Below are 19,689 nucleotides of genomic sequence, written 5' to 3' on the forward strand. Positions count from 1 at the left end.
TAGTAGAACAAGAAGTCATGTTATAAAGGAGGCACTATATGAAGTGATCTTGAAAAATAGGGGAAGTACGATAAGATGGAGTCCGAGCAAATGATGTTTCAGAAAACAACCCAACACTGATATACTTAAGGGTTCACGATTTAGGACAGGAAATATTAACATCAACAAATATGAACTACAGGTAAAACTCTGAAAAACCTATGCCAACTATCATAATTGGTGACACAAGTAAAATGACATTGTTATTGCCATAAATTCAGGGGAAGTAGTTTCTTAATGAAATGGAGGACTTTCTGAGAAAGTAAGATTTAAAGTTTTGTTTTGTAAAGAATGGAGTTCACATGGTGTACAATCTTCTAGACTTAATATAGTGAGACACAGCCCATAGAGCTCAGCCTAAGAAGAAATGGGGAAGACGGCACTTTGGTGTTGGCAGAAAATTCAAAGGAGGAATGTAGTTTGAAATGATCCAAAACTAGTTTTTGGAAGACAAGATGTGAAAATTAAAAGCCATTAGGTTTATAGGGAATGGAAAGGGGTGACAACATTTAAAAAGCAGGTGAACAAAAAAGATGATTTACCATAGTTTGCTGAAAAACAGAACAGAGGCAGCACTAAAAAGGCATAAAGTAATGATCATCTCAGGAATAGTGCTGTGAAGAGTAGTGATTGAGAAGATGCACAAAAGTATTCTTTTTTTTTTTTTTTTTGTGGTGTTGTCAGTGTTCTATAATTTTTTTACTCAGGAGATGGTTACATGAAGATTTAATTGATTGCATTTGATAACTGAATAAGTCATTCATTTTTGTTGTGTAGTTCTAAATATGCATTACATTTTACAATAATTGATATGTAAAAATTTTTTAGAAAATCTAAGATGGGCTTAATTTTAGTCTTTCTTCATTCAGTAAGTGGTTACTGTGGGTTGTGTGACATTCATAATCCATGAGAATATAGTAGGAATGGGCTGGGGTTGTGGCTCAGTGGTAGCACCCTTGCCTAGCATGTGTGAGGCACTGGGTTCGATTCTCAGCACCACATACAAATAAATAAAATAAAGGTTCGTCAACAACTTAAAAAAAAAAATTAAACAAAACCAAAAAACTTTAAAAAAAGAATATAGTAGGAATATAACCTAAAACCATCAAAGATTCAAAACTGTCACCACAATATATAATCTCCTCTACACAAATGAGATACATATGCTGAAGCCATCAGCTAACTCACTTATTAGGCTGAAGAACTTCTATCATATAAAAACTTTGCAGATTAAGGATTAGAATTTGTGGCTTACTGAAATTATTTGTTATAGACTTTTGTCAACACTACTAATACTAAATTGTGTATGCCAAAAATCTACCACATTATAAAAGAATGAATACTAAAAATTCACCTTTTAATCAAATAGTAAGGATTTGGGAGTAAATTTTCTGAATGAAGAAAAAACTATTAACACAAAAATGACTTATGTGGTCACGTGAACAACTTCCAACATAAACAATATTTTCTGCCCTTGAATTTTGAGACTAATATTAACATTTTGATTTTAATCAATTAGTTCTTACCAGATTCTGTTTCAAATGAACTTTTAACTGCTAGATTAGTTTCTTCTGTTAAAACTATATTGGAATTGGTTTCTATATGCTGACTTGTAATACTCTGTGATATAGTTTTATTAGTCTTTATTTTACCTGTTAAAAAAGGACAAGGAAATAATTAATAACAAAAATAAAACAAACATGAATTAGTACCATTTGAGTGTAGTCAAATGTTTAACTCTGATTTTAATTATAGTTGTTTTGGAAGTTTTTAACATTTTGCACTTTAATATGTAAAATGTAAAATGTAGTATGTAAAAAATATTTTCCCATGAGGTTTTTTTTTTTTGACACAGGATCTCACTATTTTGCCTAGGCTGGTCTCAAGGAGTCCTCCTGCTTCAGCCTGCATTTGCCAGAAGTACAAGCAAGCACCTATTGAAGTACAGACAAGAGCACCTGGCTAGGACTGGTAAGTTCTTAAACTTTAGATCAAGATCTTCTGGGAGGCCCACAAATTTGCATATTTTACAAGTTCTTAGATAATGTTGATACTACTAGTTTGGGGGATTTCACTTGGAGAATTATTGCTCTAGATCATAGGATTCAGAGCAAGGGTTGATATTTTGTATTCCTTTTGTATTTTTTAGTTGTATTTCTCTGTATTATAGCAGCCCTCAACACTTTCCCTCTTGACTAGCCAAAATACCCACAAAAATTCAGATTTCTAGCTGAAATTTTTTCAACTATAAACAAAAGACAACAGAAACCCCTTTACATATCCATGCAATGCTTGCTTTAATGAAACAGTAACTTTTTCAAATGCTTTGTGTAATGTTTCTTCACTGGAGTTAGCAAAGAAACAATAGAGAAATTTTTTATCCTTCTGTCTTGAAAAAATTTTCTACTTACCATAGTCAAAGAGATCAAAGAGTGCCTGAAATGCTGGGTCTGATTCTGTCTGTTCTAATATATCCTGTATAGCTTCTTCAGACATATGGATTTCACTCTGCAAAAAAGAATGAAGGCATGATCTTAATTGAATAATATGAATTAATACCAGAAAGATACTTAGCAGACATCTGATATCTTGCCGTTTTATGTAGAAGCATTCCCTTTCAAGAAAATCTAATTATAATAATATGCTCACTTGAAATGAAATAAGACTAGAAAATAGAAGGTCAATGTTATTTAATTCTGTTTCCTAGTTAATCACTTTGGAGAATATATTCCTGAACATCAACATAAAATGAACATAACTATGTAAAAAGAAAAATAAAATTAAATAATAATATTTTGTAATTTGTTTCCTTCACATCAATTTACTATAAACTTTATAGGTTCTTCATAACAAATCTATCTCACTCCTTTTGTCTACTTTGGTCTCTTCATATTAAATGTTTCCTTCAAATGTTGAATAATCTTTGCTTATCTCCTCACATTGAAAATAGCATGCCAGAAGTCATCTGTAATCTCTGTGCCAAAAGGGTGAGGCTGTGGTATAAACTTCTCAACTATAATCTAAGCTGTAAATTAATCTTACAGTAATACTTGTATTTTTAGTTCTAGTTTGTTTTTAGTACTGGGGATTAAATCCAGTGGTGAGCCACATCCCCAGCCCTTTTGAGACAGGGTCTTACTAAGTTGCTGAAGGCCTTGAAAAATTGCTGAGTCTGGCTTTGAATTTACGATCCTCCTGCTTCAGCCTCCCTAGTCACTGGGATTATAGGCATGTATCACCATGGCCAGGTAGTCAAGATATTTTGATGGAGAATTTATGACTAGCAATAGTATTTCTGGAAGAGAGTAAGGAACGGAGATAAGGAGTTTTACTTCCTAGATTTTGCACCTCATCTTCCTGTTTGTAGTTTCACATTTACATTTACTTTCAGAGGGGCTGCTGCTACTTCTTGAACCTCCTGGGATTTCTAGGTTGTAAATATGCTTTTTTCTGAGCTGTTTTTATTGAGAACCCTGGGTCTATTAAGTCAGGTACCACGTGTCCATTTTAGCTTCTAACAACTGTTTTATCTTTTGTCCTTGCGTTTAAAAAAAAAATCCTCTATTAGTTCAAAATAAATAATTTAAACCTAAATTTTAAAGTTTTCACAAATATGCAATATTATGAATGACCCAAAACTGAGGATCGTGTTTCTTTTTTTGGTACTGGGCTTTGAACCCAGGGGCACTTTACTTTTTTTTTTTTTTTTTTAAAATGTTGAGACAGAGACTTAAGTGCCCAGACTGGATTTGAACTTGTAATCCTCCTGCCTCAGCTTTCCCAGCAGCAATTACAGGTATGCACCACAGTGGCTGGATGTGTGTGTCTTCACTTCATTATCCCTCATAGTATGTAACAGCCACGAATATGGGTAAGTATCTGATGTACTGGTGGAGAAAATAGTAAAGAGTTGGAGACTATAAAAATTTAAAACAGGGCTGGGGTTGTAGCTCTGTTGCAGAGGGAACTGGGTTTGATCCTCAGCACCACATAAGAAAATAAATCAGTAGCACATATACTAAAATTGGAACAATACACAAGGACGATACGCACATTTGTGAAGAGTTCCATATTAAAAAAAATTAAAAAGGAGGATATATGTTAAATGTTAAGATAGAAGAGGATTTTAAAGAAGTAGTGATAGAACTGACTGACATGGGTGGTGTGGTGGTGGTGGTGCATCAATGGTTTTACCCAGAATTCACTAACTGAAAGAAGACCTGTTATAACAAACTGACACAGGAAAGTCAATAAAAATCTTTACATTGTACAATATTACAAGTAAAAGCATGTGTCTCAATTGCCTCTCCAGAGAGCACATTCCCACATGAACAAGTTTTACAATGTTTACTATAAAATTCCTCCTTTACCAATTCATCTTTTTATTTCACCATCACTGAATAGCAACAGTGACTGCAGACCCTATATTTCTTCTATTAGCAATAAGCCTCACACAACTATTCATCTGGTTAGTACATTTGTTTTTTTAAAAAGTGTTTTATACTTGTATCCATTATTTAATTTTAACACACTACCCTCACTATTTCTTTAAATTATTAGAAATGTAACAAACACCATATAGTAAATGTAATAAACAAGTATTAAACACAAAGATAAATAAATACTAGTAAATTTTTAAGTATTAGATACTTAAAAATCCAACATTGATTTTTTTTTGTGTGCTTAAGAGTATTTTACTAGTATTTTACTATTTTACTAGCTAACCAATTGGTAAAGTTGGTTAGCCACTAGATGGGTTAGAAACACATTATTACTTTTACTACTTAAGTAATAAAATATAAATATAAACTCACTCTGAAAAGTCACTATCCAGTAACAAAGCTATATCTTAATTTTAAAAGATTTTTTTTATATGTAATCTTTTGGTAATAATTTTGAAATGAAACTAAAACACTATCAATTTTAACTATGAATGTGTGTATTACTACTACTACTACTACTATTACTACCACTACTACTACTACTACTACTACTACTACTACGTGTGCTCACGCACACAAACAGTTAAGTTTTGCTGTGCTTGGCAAAACAAGGAGTTCTGTGAGAAACTATGAACTCTTTGAACTGTGTCCTTGTTGCTGTCTTAAGAAGATAAAAGAATGATCTGCCAAGTGTAAAATATATATATGTTTGCCTGGGAATAACTAACAAGTTAATTGATAAGAAATACGGAGCACTGTGACTATAAACAAAGTTTTCCTGAGAATGTTTATCCATGCTTTTAAGGATTAAGCTGCTGAAAGGATGTTTTTTCTTTCCCCTTGTTTTAATAAAAAATGCTGTATAAAAGAAGGAGGGAAAAAAGTAAAGACAGTGCTCATTTTCTACTGAATGCATGTGTGTGCGTGTGGCTTTCTTAAGCATCTCTGCTGTACCAAGAATTACAGATGGTTAGCGGGTCTGACACTACTACACACACACACACACACACACACACACACACACACACACACACACACACACACACACACACGCTCTGTATCTACTCATACCGGAAGTCCCAGGAGTTCATCAATTGAAGTCTCTGGCTCAGTAGGGTTGCTATCTGTTGGCTTAGGTACTTGAGCAATATTATCACTATAAAACAGAAAATATTCAGCATATGTTATGGTTTGGATTTGGAATGCCCCCCAAAGGCTCATATGTAGAAGGCTTGGTCCCTAATATAGTAATGGTCAGAGGCGAGGAATCTGTAGAAGTGATTGATCATGAAGGCTCTGATCTCATCAATGGATTAATTCATTCAGGGATGCTCAGCTGAATGGACTAGTGGGAGGGGTTGGAAATCATAGGAGGTAGAACCTAGTTGGAGAGAAAAGTCCTTGGGGGTACGTCCTTGGAGACAATTTTGTCCCAGTCCCTTTCTTTCTGCTTAATGGCCATGAAGAGGTGAGCAACTCTGCTTTGCCACACCCTTCCACCAGAATGTACTACCCCACTATGGGACCAGAAACAATGGAGCCATCTGAACATGGACTTAACCCTGTAACACAGAGCTAAATAAACTTTCCTTATTTGTTTTTCTCAGGTATTATGCCACAGTCATAAAAAGCTGACTAGCACAGCAGTTATGCAATTAGGCAAAAACTATTAGGGATTTTAACTGGTAAAAACTTACTTGGTCAAAAATTTATTAATGTTTTCTGCTAGCTTTTCTTGAAGAGATTTGTTGCTTAATATTTTTTCTCGTGCATTTTCAATAACCATTTGCTGAGGGAAAAAAAAGTCTGCATTAATAAAGGATAGTAAGGAGTATTGTCTTACTTATTTTAAAAAACTAATCACTGGAACTAGGCATGCTGGTGTATGCTTATAGTTCTAGCTACTGAGAGGGCTGAGGCAGAAAGAGCAATTAAGCTCAGGAGTTTGAAATCAATCTGGGCAACATAGCAAGACTCTCTCGAACAAAATGTAGAACAAAACACTAATCATTGGAAGCTGGGTTGTTTTAATACACCTAAATGGAAACTCAGGATTTGTGGTGGATCCCTTCATATTAACATAACATGCTATAATTTGTGTGTTTTTACAGATCGCTCACTATCTTTCTTCACTGCTTATAGGACACAGTTTCATAGTCTTTATCATATGAAGAATAACTTGATCCCAGGAAATGCAGTATTATACTGCATGATCCAACAACAAAGAATTTACAATTATTAAATATATCAACATTTCTTATTTGGAACATTTGCCCATGCTATCTCTTTTGAATTTATTGCTTCCTATCCCAAGACAATTCCACTGCAGTCTTATAGTGCACTCTTATAGAAACACTGTATTTTAATTTATTTTTTTGTAGATGGACACAATACCTTTATTTTTATGTGGTGCTGAGGATTGAACCTGGTGCCTCACACGTGCAAGGCACATGCTCTACCACTGAACCACAACCTCAGCCCACGAAATACTGTATTTTATACTCTTGGATACTATGTGTATGTTCATACATAGGCATATATACTCATACACATATTTGCATATATATCTTTATACACATTTGTATACACATCAGAATTTTTAAACTCAGGAATAATTCAAGATGCGAAAATTGGGAAGATCACTTACTTTTTCTACTGCAAATGCATTTGGATCCTGGAAATTCCGTATCGTTGAATGAGGCCCTGACAAAGTGACACTTTTCCTTTGAGATTCACTGCAACACATTTTAAAAGCTTGTCTTTTAACTACTGTGTCTGACAGGTTTAATAACTATATGAATAGACATAAATTTTAAGATCATCATGGTAAAACATATTTTCTCTCTTTATTTTTTTAAAAAAATAATAACAATCAAGTATATTTTGTTTTTTGTTTTTTTTTTTAATTTTTTATTTTTTATATTGGTTGTTCACAAAAAGCAGCAAAGTATAAAGGGCATTATCACACTCGAACTCAGAAGAAATAAATTTTGAGGCCTTGCTTCACCATTTACTATCTACATAATCTTAAGCATGTAATAAGCTCTTATCCTCTCACCCACTTTATACTGAAGTTAAGACCAACTACATTATTGGATTTACAGAAAAATGAAATGAAGTAAATTATGTGTGTAGACTTCATTTAAAAAAAGCCAAGTTTTCTCTCTTAGAAATAGTTATTATTTTATGTGGTTAAGTGAGAGAGCTTATAGTAAATAAGCCTAGCAATAAAGGAAGCTTGTGATAAAGTAAATCTTGAATTAGAGATAACAATAAAAATACCCATGATGGGCAGGTGAGAAATGGGGGGGTGGGTCTTCTCTCTTTTTTCCTGAAATATTCTTCAAAGAGACACAGGCTAGGCAATAAAGAACTTTTCTTGAAACTTGTACCTGAAAAGATTCCATTAACTGATTTAAAGTTCTATGTTTGTAGATAAACATATTGCATTGTTTATATTCATCTAAAAAACACTTGTTTTAAAAAAAATCTGAGATAACATCAACTATAAGACATATCATTATTTAACATACCACTACCAAAAACCAAAAAAACTCCAATGAAACAATAATATGGCATTGATTAAAGGATGCAACTTAAGTTCAATAAATTTAGAATGTGAGAAAAGGCAACATATTTTAGAATGGATATAGTAGTACCCAGTCCAAAGAACTTTTAATAGTCTTGCTACTTTATACACAATAGAAATATCTTGCTGTAATTCTTTGTTTCAATATACGCTTCATAAATGTATTTACCTTTTACGTCTACCAGGAGACATTAAATTGGCATGAGTTTTCCTTTCCTGAGGACCAGGAATGATGTTTAAAGCCTCTCCAGCTGTATTTAAACAACAAAACAAAACAAACAAAAACCCCAATAAGCTAAGGAGACTAAACTTTTCTAAACCTGAAATGGGATAAGAAACATTAAATATTGATTTTTATTTTATATTAAATTCTGTAAACCTCATCCTTATGCCTTAAGGTTCTACAGTAAAATACAAAATACAATATAATCACAACAAAAAACACTGCAGAACAAAAAAGTGTGAAGTATAAACAAAGTGTTCTGAGTATAGAAAAGGATTTGGAGAAAAGATAGAAATGAGGAAGATCTTAATGGATGGTAAATAACTTTAGTTGCACAGAAGACTACCGGACTGGGAACTGAGAGAACTGACCTTGAAATTTTAATTCCAACTACATTATAAACTTACTTCTTCCTTCCTGCTATCATGCACTTTCACTATGTAACAAGCACACAACAAGCAAGATGTACCACATGATTTCTAAGTTTATTTCTAACTCTTGAGATATAGCCAAGATGAATTGGGATTGGGGCTCAGTGGTGGAACGCTCATCTGGCATGTGTGAGGCACTGGGTTTGATCCTCAGTACCACATAAAAAAACAAATAAATAAATAAAGGTTTATGTCCATCAACAACTTAAAAAAAAAAAAAAAAGATTTAGCTGAGAACATGAAAGGTTTTTAACACAGAAAAAGAGGGGAGTTAGAAAGATATTTCTTATTCCAGAAGGGCAAACTGCCATAAATAAAGGTTAGGAGTTGGTTAAATACAATATTTATTCTGTTTAAAATAAAAATACAACAGGGTATTTTCTATTAATGCCTAAAATTAGGATTAGAAGAGAACTGAAGGTTGGCTTCTGTTAAAGTTTAGGAAGAACCTAGGACTAAAATGATTCCTATATTTAAAAAAAAAAATTTTTGTTGATGGACATTTATTTACTTCTATGTGGTGCTGAGAAATCAAATCTAGTGCCTCACACGTCCTAGGCAACTGCTCTACCACTGAGTCACAACTCCAGCCCCTAGATTTTATATGCTTATTTTGTAGCAAAGTGACTTAAAGTCTATTCCACTTCTAGTCTCTCATCTTTTTATTTGACCATAATTCTGTACTATGAGTATAGAGACATTAGTAGACCTTCTCATTGATTAACAACATTTAAGTAACAACAAAATTAATAGAACAAAATTTAAACTTACTAGTTACAGTATCTTGTGACTGTGAATGGTTGACTACTACAAAATTTGACCTCATTGGAGTTGAAATTTGGCTAGCTGGTCTAATAGCTTGTGTAGCTGTCAAGGGAGAAGTGGTAAATTGTCCTGAAACATACGGTAAAGTCAGTAACTCTGAACTGACGGGAGCTGTTTGAGAGGCAAGCCTTCTCTGTCGTTTGATTTCTGCAATTCCATTTCTTGTTCGGGCTGAAACACACAAGCATTAAAAAAAATTAATGTTAGTAATTCTGGAATTTTAAAAGTCAAAATGACCTATATATACTATATAACATGTTAAATGTACAGATTCAAAGATGAAGTACATTAATTTCTTAAGAAACAAAAAATAAACACATTTATACTTTATAAATCCAAAAGTACATTTGTTCTGCAAAAACTCATCCTCACAAATTAAGAAATTCAAAATTATAGAATGAAAATTAAAAAATGCTACTACTACATGGGAGTCAATGGAAAAATGCAGGAATTTTTCCTTTGAAACACACACACACATACACTGATAAAGTACTTCCTAATATGATAACCCTACTTGGGAGCATAGGAGGAATAGACGAACTCTAGATAGGGTACAAGGGGTGGGGGGAAGGGAGGGGGCATGGAGTTATAAATGATGGTGGAATATGATGAGCATATTATGCAAAGTACATGTATGAAGACACGAATTGGTATGAATATACTTTGTATACAACCAGAGATATGAAAAATTGTGCTCTATATGTGTAATAAGAATTGTAATGCATTCCGCTGTCATATATAAATTAAAAAACAAACAAACATATACTTAGCACATATGTACTGTTAATTAAAACATTCATTAGATAGATGGTGTTTGAAGTAATGCTGAATGCTGTTTAAAGTTTTATACTAACCTCTCTGATTGGCAGCAAATCCTGGGGAACTTTGCATGCTCCTAACAAATAAAACAAAGTTGCTCAGATATACTCTGGTTTAGTTATAGTAAGACCTGAAGCTAATTGTGATAGATGTCTCTCAGACAAAAACAAACAAACCCCCCCCACCCCCGCCAAAACTAACAATTAAAAAAATATATTTTTAGTTATAGATGAACACAATATCTTTTATTTATTTTTTTTATGTGCTGCTGAGGATCGAACCCAGTGCCTCCTGTGCTAAGTGATCACTCTACCACTGGGCCACAACCCCAGCCTGGTTTAACAAATTTTTTGAGTAAGCAACTCTGATTTGCTTTGGGAGAAAGACAGTGATATATAAATACATTCACACAACAGATTATTCAATTCAACATGCATCAGAATGCTTTGATATTTAGAGTACAGTTTGACAAAATTTTAGGAACTCTATATATATTTAAGTAAGCTATATTCAAAGTATATTATTATTTAAATTATAGTTCACAATTATAGGGATGCTTTCCCAAGAAGAAATTCTGATTTCACATACATTAATACTTCAAAATTCCAAAATGTATGTCAAAGGACAGCTTGCTTTTAATAAGTTTATGACTTAAGGATTTATTTTACCTCTAAAGGAGAAAAACATAGGAAAACTCACAGTACAAGCTAATCCATTTACTATGAATCGTAGTTACCCCACCCATGTATTTGGTAAGCAGTCACAAACACTACAGAAATTGCGTCAGATAAGACTCCATCAACAAGAGCCATAAAACTTTAGATACAATTATGAATGTCTTTGAAGATAATTTGTAGAAAAGATGAGCCAGGAAAAGTAAATAGATAAGATCATCAAATAAGATATAATCCAGAGTTACGATGAAAGCATTTGGAGCTATTTTCCAAGCTGAAGCTAATAAAGAAAATCAGGATTTTGCTGAAGTTAGATGGGTTTTTACTTTTAACTCTATGAAAGAGGGTAATAGACTATGACTTTTCACAACCAATTGTCAAAATAACAGATATTACAAAAGTGATACCAGTAGGGCTGGCATCTTTCCAAGGACACTTAATCTAGCATTTCCAGGCTGTGAACACTATACAGAATACACTATATACATAATACCATAAGAAAATTCTAAAGGTAAAAGAGTCTAGATGTAGCATTATTCATCAGGCTTGTTTCTTTACAAGGGAAGAACCAAACTGGACATTTAATATATTAATTCTCTGAATGTATTATGAAGAGTGTGTTTTCTTAGGGAACTGACAATGGACTGGAATTAGGAGACTCATTTTCTAGCCCAAGATCTGCCTCTAAATTGCTACAAAAACTTGAGGCACTGTCCTCAAAGTTCTATATAACTCAATTTCTTTCTCTGTAAACATTTTATTAAAAGTCCACAATTTATTTCAAATTATTCCATCTAAAGACAAAGAAATATCAATAATCTCTAAATAATTTCAAAATTAGGTAAATGTTATAAGTGTATCATACACGTCTTAAAGAATTTTAAAACTCAAAATATGTTTGTATCCCAAACATATCATTATGCACACTTTAATAAACTTAGTACCTGATCTGGGAAAGTGTGTGGTCTAACTTCTTCCACAAAGATGACATTATTGCTGGGACATCATTTGATGTTTCTAAAACAAAAGGGAAATAAACCAAGTTGGAGAAAATTCATCATTCAATTTGAACAAAGAAAACAAACAAAAAAACCTCTCAACTACTGACATGATGCTGGGAACTGAGAAAATAAACCTGTTTGTAAAATGGTCTGAACAAAGGCATAGTGAGGCTGCCTTGTTTTTTTAAGTCTTTGAATATGAAACACAATATGAGTAGAAGTGGAAATTTATGTAAACTCAGCCACATCCTTTGGCTAATTATTCTTTTATCATTTTGAATTAAAAGATGACAAACTATTTTTGATCTTCCCTCAATCTGATTTCATCTGACATTCAAAAGTGAATTAAAACAATTTACTTCATGACAAATAATTATCATAAAGGTTACGCTCATTCTTTGTGAATGTGGAAATATAATTCTCTATTTCCTTATGCTTAAAAATAGGCCTCAAAAATACGTTTTAGGGTTAAAGACTAAATGAGATAAACCATGAAAGCATCTAGAACAATACTTACTGACAGTAGTTATTATATTTCTTTTGTGTTATCACTTTATGATAATTAATTCCTTAATAATTATTTGTTAATGTTGTAAGTTATGGAAATAATAAATATTAGAGAATAAACAATCAGAATTTTCTTCTAACTCATCATTAATTTAGGCAAGTATTAGTTTTATGACTTTTTAAAATGATTAAGTTTGAGCTATATTTGTTAACATTCAGAAATTTGAAATTTATGAAGTACTCCATATAAACAAATAAATTAGATGTTCACCAATAAAATTTATCTCATCACAATTGAGAAAAGTTTTCAAGAGTTTTTTTACAGAAATAAATCTTTAAAAAATTATTTCTAATTAATCAATAAATGCTGTATACATCAATATAAAAATCCCTGAACCTGAGTTCTTACCTTTTGCTTTCATAGCTACATATTCATTCAAAATTGTTGTCAAGTTTTTTCCAAATAAGGACTGAAAAGAAAGAATCAAACATTACCAAAATAATTTACTACCAATTAATTTCTCACTCTGATTTCTTCATTCAAAAGTTAATAAAAGATCCATATTGCAAAAGAGCTGATGATGAAAGGCTAAAAAGGACATCATCAAAAATGAAAAAAAACATTCAAGTTATGGGTTTGATGAAATCTTCTGAAAATAAAGAATCTTGCCTATTTCAATAGGACATTGTGACTATGTATTTCCTTAGCTAAGATAGTCCTAGGACAGAAAAGCAAGTTTTAGGTGGGAGGAGAGATTCAAACAACTGCTTAAAAATTGTCAGATTGGGGCTGGGGTTGTGGCTCAGTAGTGGAGCACTTGCCTAGTATGTACAGGGCCTTGGGTTCCATCCTCAGCACCACAAAATAAATAAATAAACAAACAAATAAAAATTGTCAAGTGTGGTGGTGCATGACTGTAATATCAGAAGATTAGGGAGGCTGAGACAGGAGGATGCCAAGTTCAAGAACAGCCCCCAAACCTTAGCAAAACCGTGTCTCGACATTAAAAACAAGATGGTAGTGGGGACTGGGAATGTAATCCAGTGACGGAGTGCCTCTGGATTCAATCCTCATTGCCACAAAACAAAACAATAGGGATCTAATCCTAATCTGCTCTGGCTACATACTATCCTAAAAGCCATGTGAACATAGAGTAGAACAAATGAAAAAATTGAGTGTGTAAGAGATAATTTTCCTAAGAATCAGTATATTCTTTTTTTTTTTTTTTTTTAGGTGTAGATGGACACAATACAATACCTTTTATTTTATTTTTTTTTAATGTGGTGCTGAGGATCGAACCCAGGCCCCGCCCCGTACTAGACAAGTGCTCTATCGCTGAGCCACAATCCCACCCAGACCAGTATATTCTTGTCCTCATTTTTATCATCAGCCCACTTATTTATTCATGACCCCGCCCCCCACTGGTTCCCACTACAACCACAGCAGGTTTCTATAACTTCAAGTTTGAGATTTTAGGGAAGAACAAGGATTTTTGAGCTCACAGTTTTTCTTTCAAATTCAACATTTACTATATGTGGGACAAATAAATTCTAAAGATATTTTAGAGTTCCCATAATCGCCTTCAATCAGCATATTATTATTTTAAGATCTTATATAAGCATTGGACTTCAATCAATACTAAGAAATAACAGTTTAAATTACTATTAACTACCCTACACATTTTTCTCAGATTTTTTTTCTAGTTTTTCCACTGATGTCCTTTTCCTGTTTCAAGATCCAATCTAGGATGCCAGGTTGCATTTAGACATCTCTCCTTAGATTCCTCTTATCTGTCCAGTTCTCAGTCTTTCTTTGCTTTTCTTAATCTTGCTTTTGAAATGGTAGTCCTCCAAGTTGTCTTTTTCAGAATTGTTTGGGGTTTTCTCATTCCTTTCCATGGAAAATTTAAAATGTAACATGTTTCAATATACAAATTGCATGTGGGAATTCTGACTATGATAAATCTATAAATCAAATTGGGATAATTAAATTCTTAATGATACTATCTCAATCCATGAACATAGTATCATTTTCCTTTTATTTGTATCTTAGGTTTCTTTCATGCAGTTTTTTGTATTTGGAACATACTTAAAATAAGTTATTTATTGTTTATACAAATTCAATTTTATTTTTGTATTAATTTTTTTCACTTTTTAATTGGTGCTCTATAGTTGTACATATTGATTGGATTTATTGTTATGTATTCATACACACACACAATATAACAATATAATTTGGCCAATATAACTCTACAGCATTTCCCCCCCTCCCTCCCTGCTTTCCATCCCTTGGTCCCTTTCCTCTACTGATCTCCCCTGGATTTTTAGGAGATCCACCCCAACCTTCTTTTCTTTTATCCTCTCTGGCTTCTACATATGAAAGAAAACAAGATCCTTGACCTTCTGAGTTTGACTTATTCCACTTAACATGAAGGTCTCCACTTCCATTCATTTTCCTAGCATGACTTCACTTTTCTTTATGGCTAAATCAAATCCCATAGTGTATATATTACCACATTGTCTTTATCCATTCATTGATAAAGAATAGATAGATTGATAGATATCTACACTGGTTCCCTAGTTTCGTTATTGTGAATTGTGCTGCTATAAACATAGGTATGTACACAGTACTGTAGGAAGATGACTTTAATTCTTTGGGATAAACACCAAGGAGTGGTATAGCTAGCTAGTTATACGGTGATTCCATGCCTAGTTTTTTGAGGAACCTCACCACTGGTTTCCATAGTGGTTGTACCGATTAACAATCTCAGGCTGGGGTTGTAACTCAGTGCTAGAACGCTCACCTAGCACACATGAGGCACTGGGTTCAATCCTCAGAACCATAAATAAAATAAAGATATTGATTGTGTCCATCTTAAACTAAAACCAAAACAACAACAGCAAAAAGAGTAGATCTCAAATATTAAAAAAAAAAAAATCCATCAATAACGTAAGCATTTCTTTTTCTCCCTCTCTCCAGTGTTTATAATTGTTTGTATTCTTGATGAATGCCATTCTAACTGGAGTGAAATGAGATCTCGGTGTAGTTTTGATTTGCATTCTTTAATCACTAATGATGTTGGACTTTTTAAAAAATATGTTTCTTGGCCCTTAGTATTTCTTTTTTTAAACATTTTGTAGTTGTAGATGGACACAATGCCTATATTTTATTTGTTTTCATTTTTATATGGTGTTGGGGATCAAACTCAGCGTCTCACACATAATAGGCAAGTGCTCTACCACTGAGCCACAATCCCAGGCTCGGTATTTCCTATTTTGAGAAGTGTCTATTTAATTCATTTGCGCATTTCTTTTTAAAAAATATTTATTTTCTTTAGTTCTAGGTGTACACAATATCTTTATATTACTTTTTTATGTGGTGCTGAGGATTGAACCCAGTGCCTCATGTGTGCTAGGCAAGCAGTCTACCACCGAGCCACAACCCTAGCCCCACATTTGTCCATTTCTTAACTGGGTTATTTAATTTTTTGGTGTAAAGATTTTTTATCTCTTTATATATTCTAGATATTAATCCTCTGTCAGAAGAATACCTAGCCAAGATTTTCTCCCATTCTGTAGGGTCTCTCTTCACATTCATAATTATTTTGTTATGCAGAAGCTTTTTAATTTGATGTCATCCCATTTAATTACTCTTGGCATTATTTCCTGTGCTTTCCAGTCCTACTGAGAAAGTGGTTCATGCAGTTTTTTTTAAAAAAAAGATATTTTTAAATTGTAGATGAACTCAAATATCTGTATTTATTTTTATGTGGTGCCGAGGATCAAACCCAATGCCTCACATGTGCAGGGCAAGCACTCTACCACTGAGCTACAGCCCCAGAACCCATTCATGCAGTTTTATCATACAAATTTGTTAGATTATCAAAGCATTTTGTTTATTTATTGCTAGTATAAATGGTTATTTAGAAAGATTTCAAATCTCTATTTTTTACTGCATATTTTTAGAAATACCATGGACTTTTATATATTTTGTATCCCATTACCTTGATAGACTGTAATTTTTTTTTTTTTTTTTTTTTTTGGTGCTGGGGATTGAATCCAGTGCCTTGTGCATGTGAGGCAAACACTCTACCGCCTGAGCTATATCCTCAGCCCCAGATAGACTGCAATTTTTGTAGATTCTTTTAGGTTTCCTACACAGAAAATTATGTCTCTAAGGAGTATAAAACAGAAAGACAAATGTCACATGAAATAACGTAGTTCTAGAATTTATCCATTCTAATGATAAACGGTGCTGTTGGTATAGTAATATTTACAAAACATCAAGATACCAAAATACCTGTTTTATATTTGTCTAAAGTAAGCTGACAGATAAATAAGCCAACACCAATAAAAATAAGCTGAGAAAAACAGCAGTGAAACTAATCAGATATAAGAGTGTCATTCTGAACTGATTCTCAGAGGCGAAGATGTAATTCCTTGAACATGTTAGCATAAATGTGTAAAAAGAACAGTTGAACTTTTCTGGTTCTTATCAGTCCCAGATGAATATAAACTATTTAATTTCTGCCAATTCTGACTTTGCTGATTTTTAAATCTTTATTTTATTTTTTATTTTTTAAAGAGAGAGTGAGAGAGGGGGGAGAGAGAGAGAGAGAAAGAGAGAGAGAGAGAGAATTTTAATATTTATTTTTTAGTTCTCGGCAGACACAACATCTTTGTTGGTATGTGGTGCTGAGGATCGAACCTGGGCCGCACGCATGCCAAGTGAGCGCGCTACCGCTTGAGCCATATCCCCAGCCCGATTTTTAAATCTTTAAAAAATTGAGACAGGTGTCTCACTATGTTGCCTAGGCCAGCCATGAACTCCTGAGCTCCAATGATCTTCCTGCAGCAACCTCCCCAGTACCTGGGACTATATTTGTGTGTCATGGCACCTAACTTTGAAGAGCTGAAACATCTCTCATGTTGGTCAAGGAAGAAATATTTCCATTAAGGAACAAGTAACTCACCAGTAAGCAGGCTGGGATAAAACCTTCATCTGTACAGTGTTCTGCATACTCTTTTAAATTTGAACTTTCCAAAATAAAGGTCTGGCAGGTAGAAGTGAGGTTTTCTTGTTGTAAGTAACCTAAGTAAAAAAATAAAACTTTAGGTACTTTCAATACATTCTGTACTTTTGGTAAAAATGCTATTATTGAAAACGCCAGAGTAAGTACCAATACATAAAAGGAGTGAGGTAGAATGTGCTGGTATTCTGCAGACTTGCCTGGAAACACTATGTTGTGCTATAATACAAAGTGTAGCTGATAGACCATATTGGTAGTTTTTTCTTTTAATATTTATTTATTTATTTTTTAAAGTTTTCCGGCGGACACAACATCTTTGTTTGTATGTGGTGCTGAGGATCGAACCCGGGGCCGCACGCATGCCAGGTCCTGGTAGCTTTTTTTATAGGAACAATTTTAGCTAAGCTTGTAAAATGAGGTGCCTGACAAAGTATAATTATTTCAGTTAGGAATCTAGGAAATCCAATGCAGAAATGATAAATAGGTTCTTCTACTTTATAACACCTTGGCCAGGAGATGATATACAATTCACTTGTTATAATATAAAAACACCTACATTCTGTCAAAATTGCTTACGTACGTTTCACTCTCTGCCTAATGATTTAACTGAAAAAGTGAACAGAATACTTATCTACTCTTCATGAAAGATCAGACAGAAAATCCTTTGACTTTTTTTAATATTTAATTTTTTAGTTGTAGGTGGACATAATATCTTTATTTAATTTTTACGTGGTGCTGAGGTTTGAACCCAGTGCCTCATATGTGTTAGGTAAACGAGTACTCCACCACTGAGCCACAACCCCAGCCCCAACTTTTAATTTATACATTTGGGACTGAAAGCCTCACAAGTTACAAGATCTGTAACACATAAAGGCTAAGAGTTGTCAAGTGCTGGGCTGTATATTAAAACATGGCCCCAAAACACACACGGACACCCCCTTGGGAACAATGGAAGTTATCTGTTCCCAACATTTAAGAAAATCAATGTCTAATAAAAAGTTAATAATAGCTAAACTATGGAAACAACCTAGGTGCCCTTCAACAGATGAATGGATAAAAAAAGTCATCTTTTACTTTTTGTCAAAACTATTAAACTATATGCTTCACTCTCTGCCTAATGATATCCAATGGAATATTACTCAGCCTTAAAGAATAATGAAATTATGGCATTTGCCAGTAAATGGACGGAGCTAGAGAATATCATGCTAAGCAAAATAAGCCAATCCCCCAAAACCAAAGGCTGAATGTTTTCTGATATGCAGATGCTAATTCACAATAAGGGGTGTGTGTAGGGGGAGCTAGGGAAGAATAAAGGTACTTTAGAGGATGTGAAGAGAGGGTGGGGAGTATGGAGGTAAGAAGGATAGTAGAAGAAATTGGACATTAATAATTAATACCCTAGGTGCATATATCATTACATGACTGGTATGATTCTACATCATGTACAATCAGAAGAATAAAAACTTACATAAATAAGCAAATTTTTAAAAAAGCAGTTAATAAAAACAGCAGCCAAGGAAGCCCAGATATGGAACTTAAGACATTGAGTCATTTTCAAATAGTTTCAGAAACCATGCTTAGGATCAGAGAATACTATCTTATCGGACAGTAAATATCAATGAGGAAATATATATTACAAAAAAGAATGAAATAGGGCCTGGGGATGTAATTCAGTTGGTAGAGTGCTTGCCTCACATGTGAAAGGTCCCGGGTTTGATCCCCAGCACCACACAAAACAAACAAACAAAAACACTTATCTGGAGTTGAAAAGTATAACAAATGAAAAATACATGAAAAGAGGCACAACAGCAGATTTTAGAATATGTAAGAATCAACATACTTATGCATAAATTAATTGCAATTATCTGGTCTATGGAATGGAAATAAAAAAAGAATGATAAAAACTGTACAGAGTCTCAGAGACCTGTGGGACACCATAAAGTGTACCAATTTAAGCATATTAATAATTTCAGAATGAGAGAAGTGACAAGAAGTGTAAAAAGAATATTTGAAGAAATAACTTCCCAAACTTCCCAAATATGAGGAAAAACAATCTCCACATAAAGGATGCTCAACAAATTCCAAATAAGATAACTTCAAAGAAATCTA

At 33.3% G+C, this 19,689-nt stretch overlaps 1 protein-coding gene across 3 annotated transcripts in view; it reads right to left on the reverse strand.

Annotated features, from left to right (window-relative positions):
* The window catches only part of Npat (nuclear protein, coactivator of histone transcription), a 77,240-nt gene that overhangs the window by 42,088 nt on the left and 15,463 nt on the right, over positions 1 to 19,689 (reverse strand). Inside the window, exons 2-12 of one of the 3 annotated variants that reach the window (XM_005329070.4) lie at positions 17,524 to 17,642; positions 12,960 to 13,020; positions 11,987 to 12,059; positions 10,404 to 10,444; positions 9,496 to 9,720; positions 8,240 to 8,321; positions 7,129 to 7,216; positions 6,179 to 6,270; positions 5,553 to 5,637; positions 2,451 to 2,547; positions 1,566 to 1,691 (exon numbers count right to left, since the gene is read on the reverse strand). In XM_005329070.4, the coding sequence (XP_005329127.1) occupies positions 1,566 to 1,691; positions 2,451 to 2,547; positions 5,553 to 5,637; positions 6,179 to 6,270; positions 7,129 to 7,216; positions 8,240 to 8,321; positions 9,496 to 9,720; positions 10,404 to 10,444; positions 11,987 to 12,059; positions 12,960 to 13,020; positions 17,524 to 17,642 (1,089 nt within the window). Of the gene's footprint in view, positions 1 to 1,565; positions 1,692 to 2,450; positions 2,548 to 5,552; positions 5,638 to 6,178; positions 6,271 to 7,128; positions 7,217 to 8,239; positions 8,322 to 9,495; positions 9,721 to 10,403; positions 10,445 to 11,986; positions 12,060 to 12,959; positions 13,021 to 17,523; positions 17,647 to 19,689 lie in introns of those variants that run through there. The other 2 variants (XM_040285161.2, XM_021728949.3) reach the window with 2 other exon arrangements.

The sequence above is a fragment of the Ictidomys tridecemlineatus genome, chromosome 4, assembly GCF_052094955.1.
Source record: "Ictidomys tridecemlineatus isolate mIctTri1 chromosome 4, mIctTri1.hap1, whole genome shotgun sequence".
In the NCBI taxonomy this organism is placed as follows: domain Eukaryota; kingdom Metazoa; phylum Chordata; class Mammalia; order Rodentia; family Sciuridae; genus Ictidomys; species Ictidomys tridecemlineatus.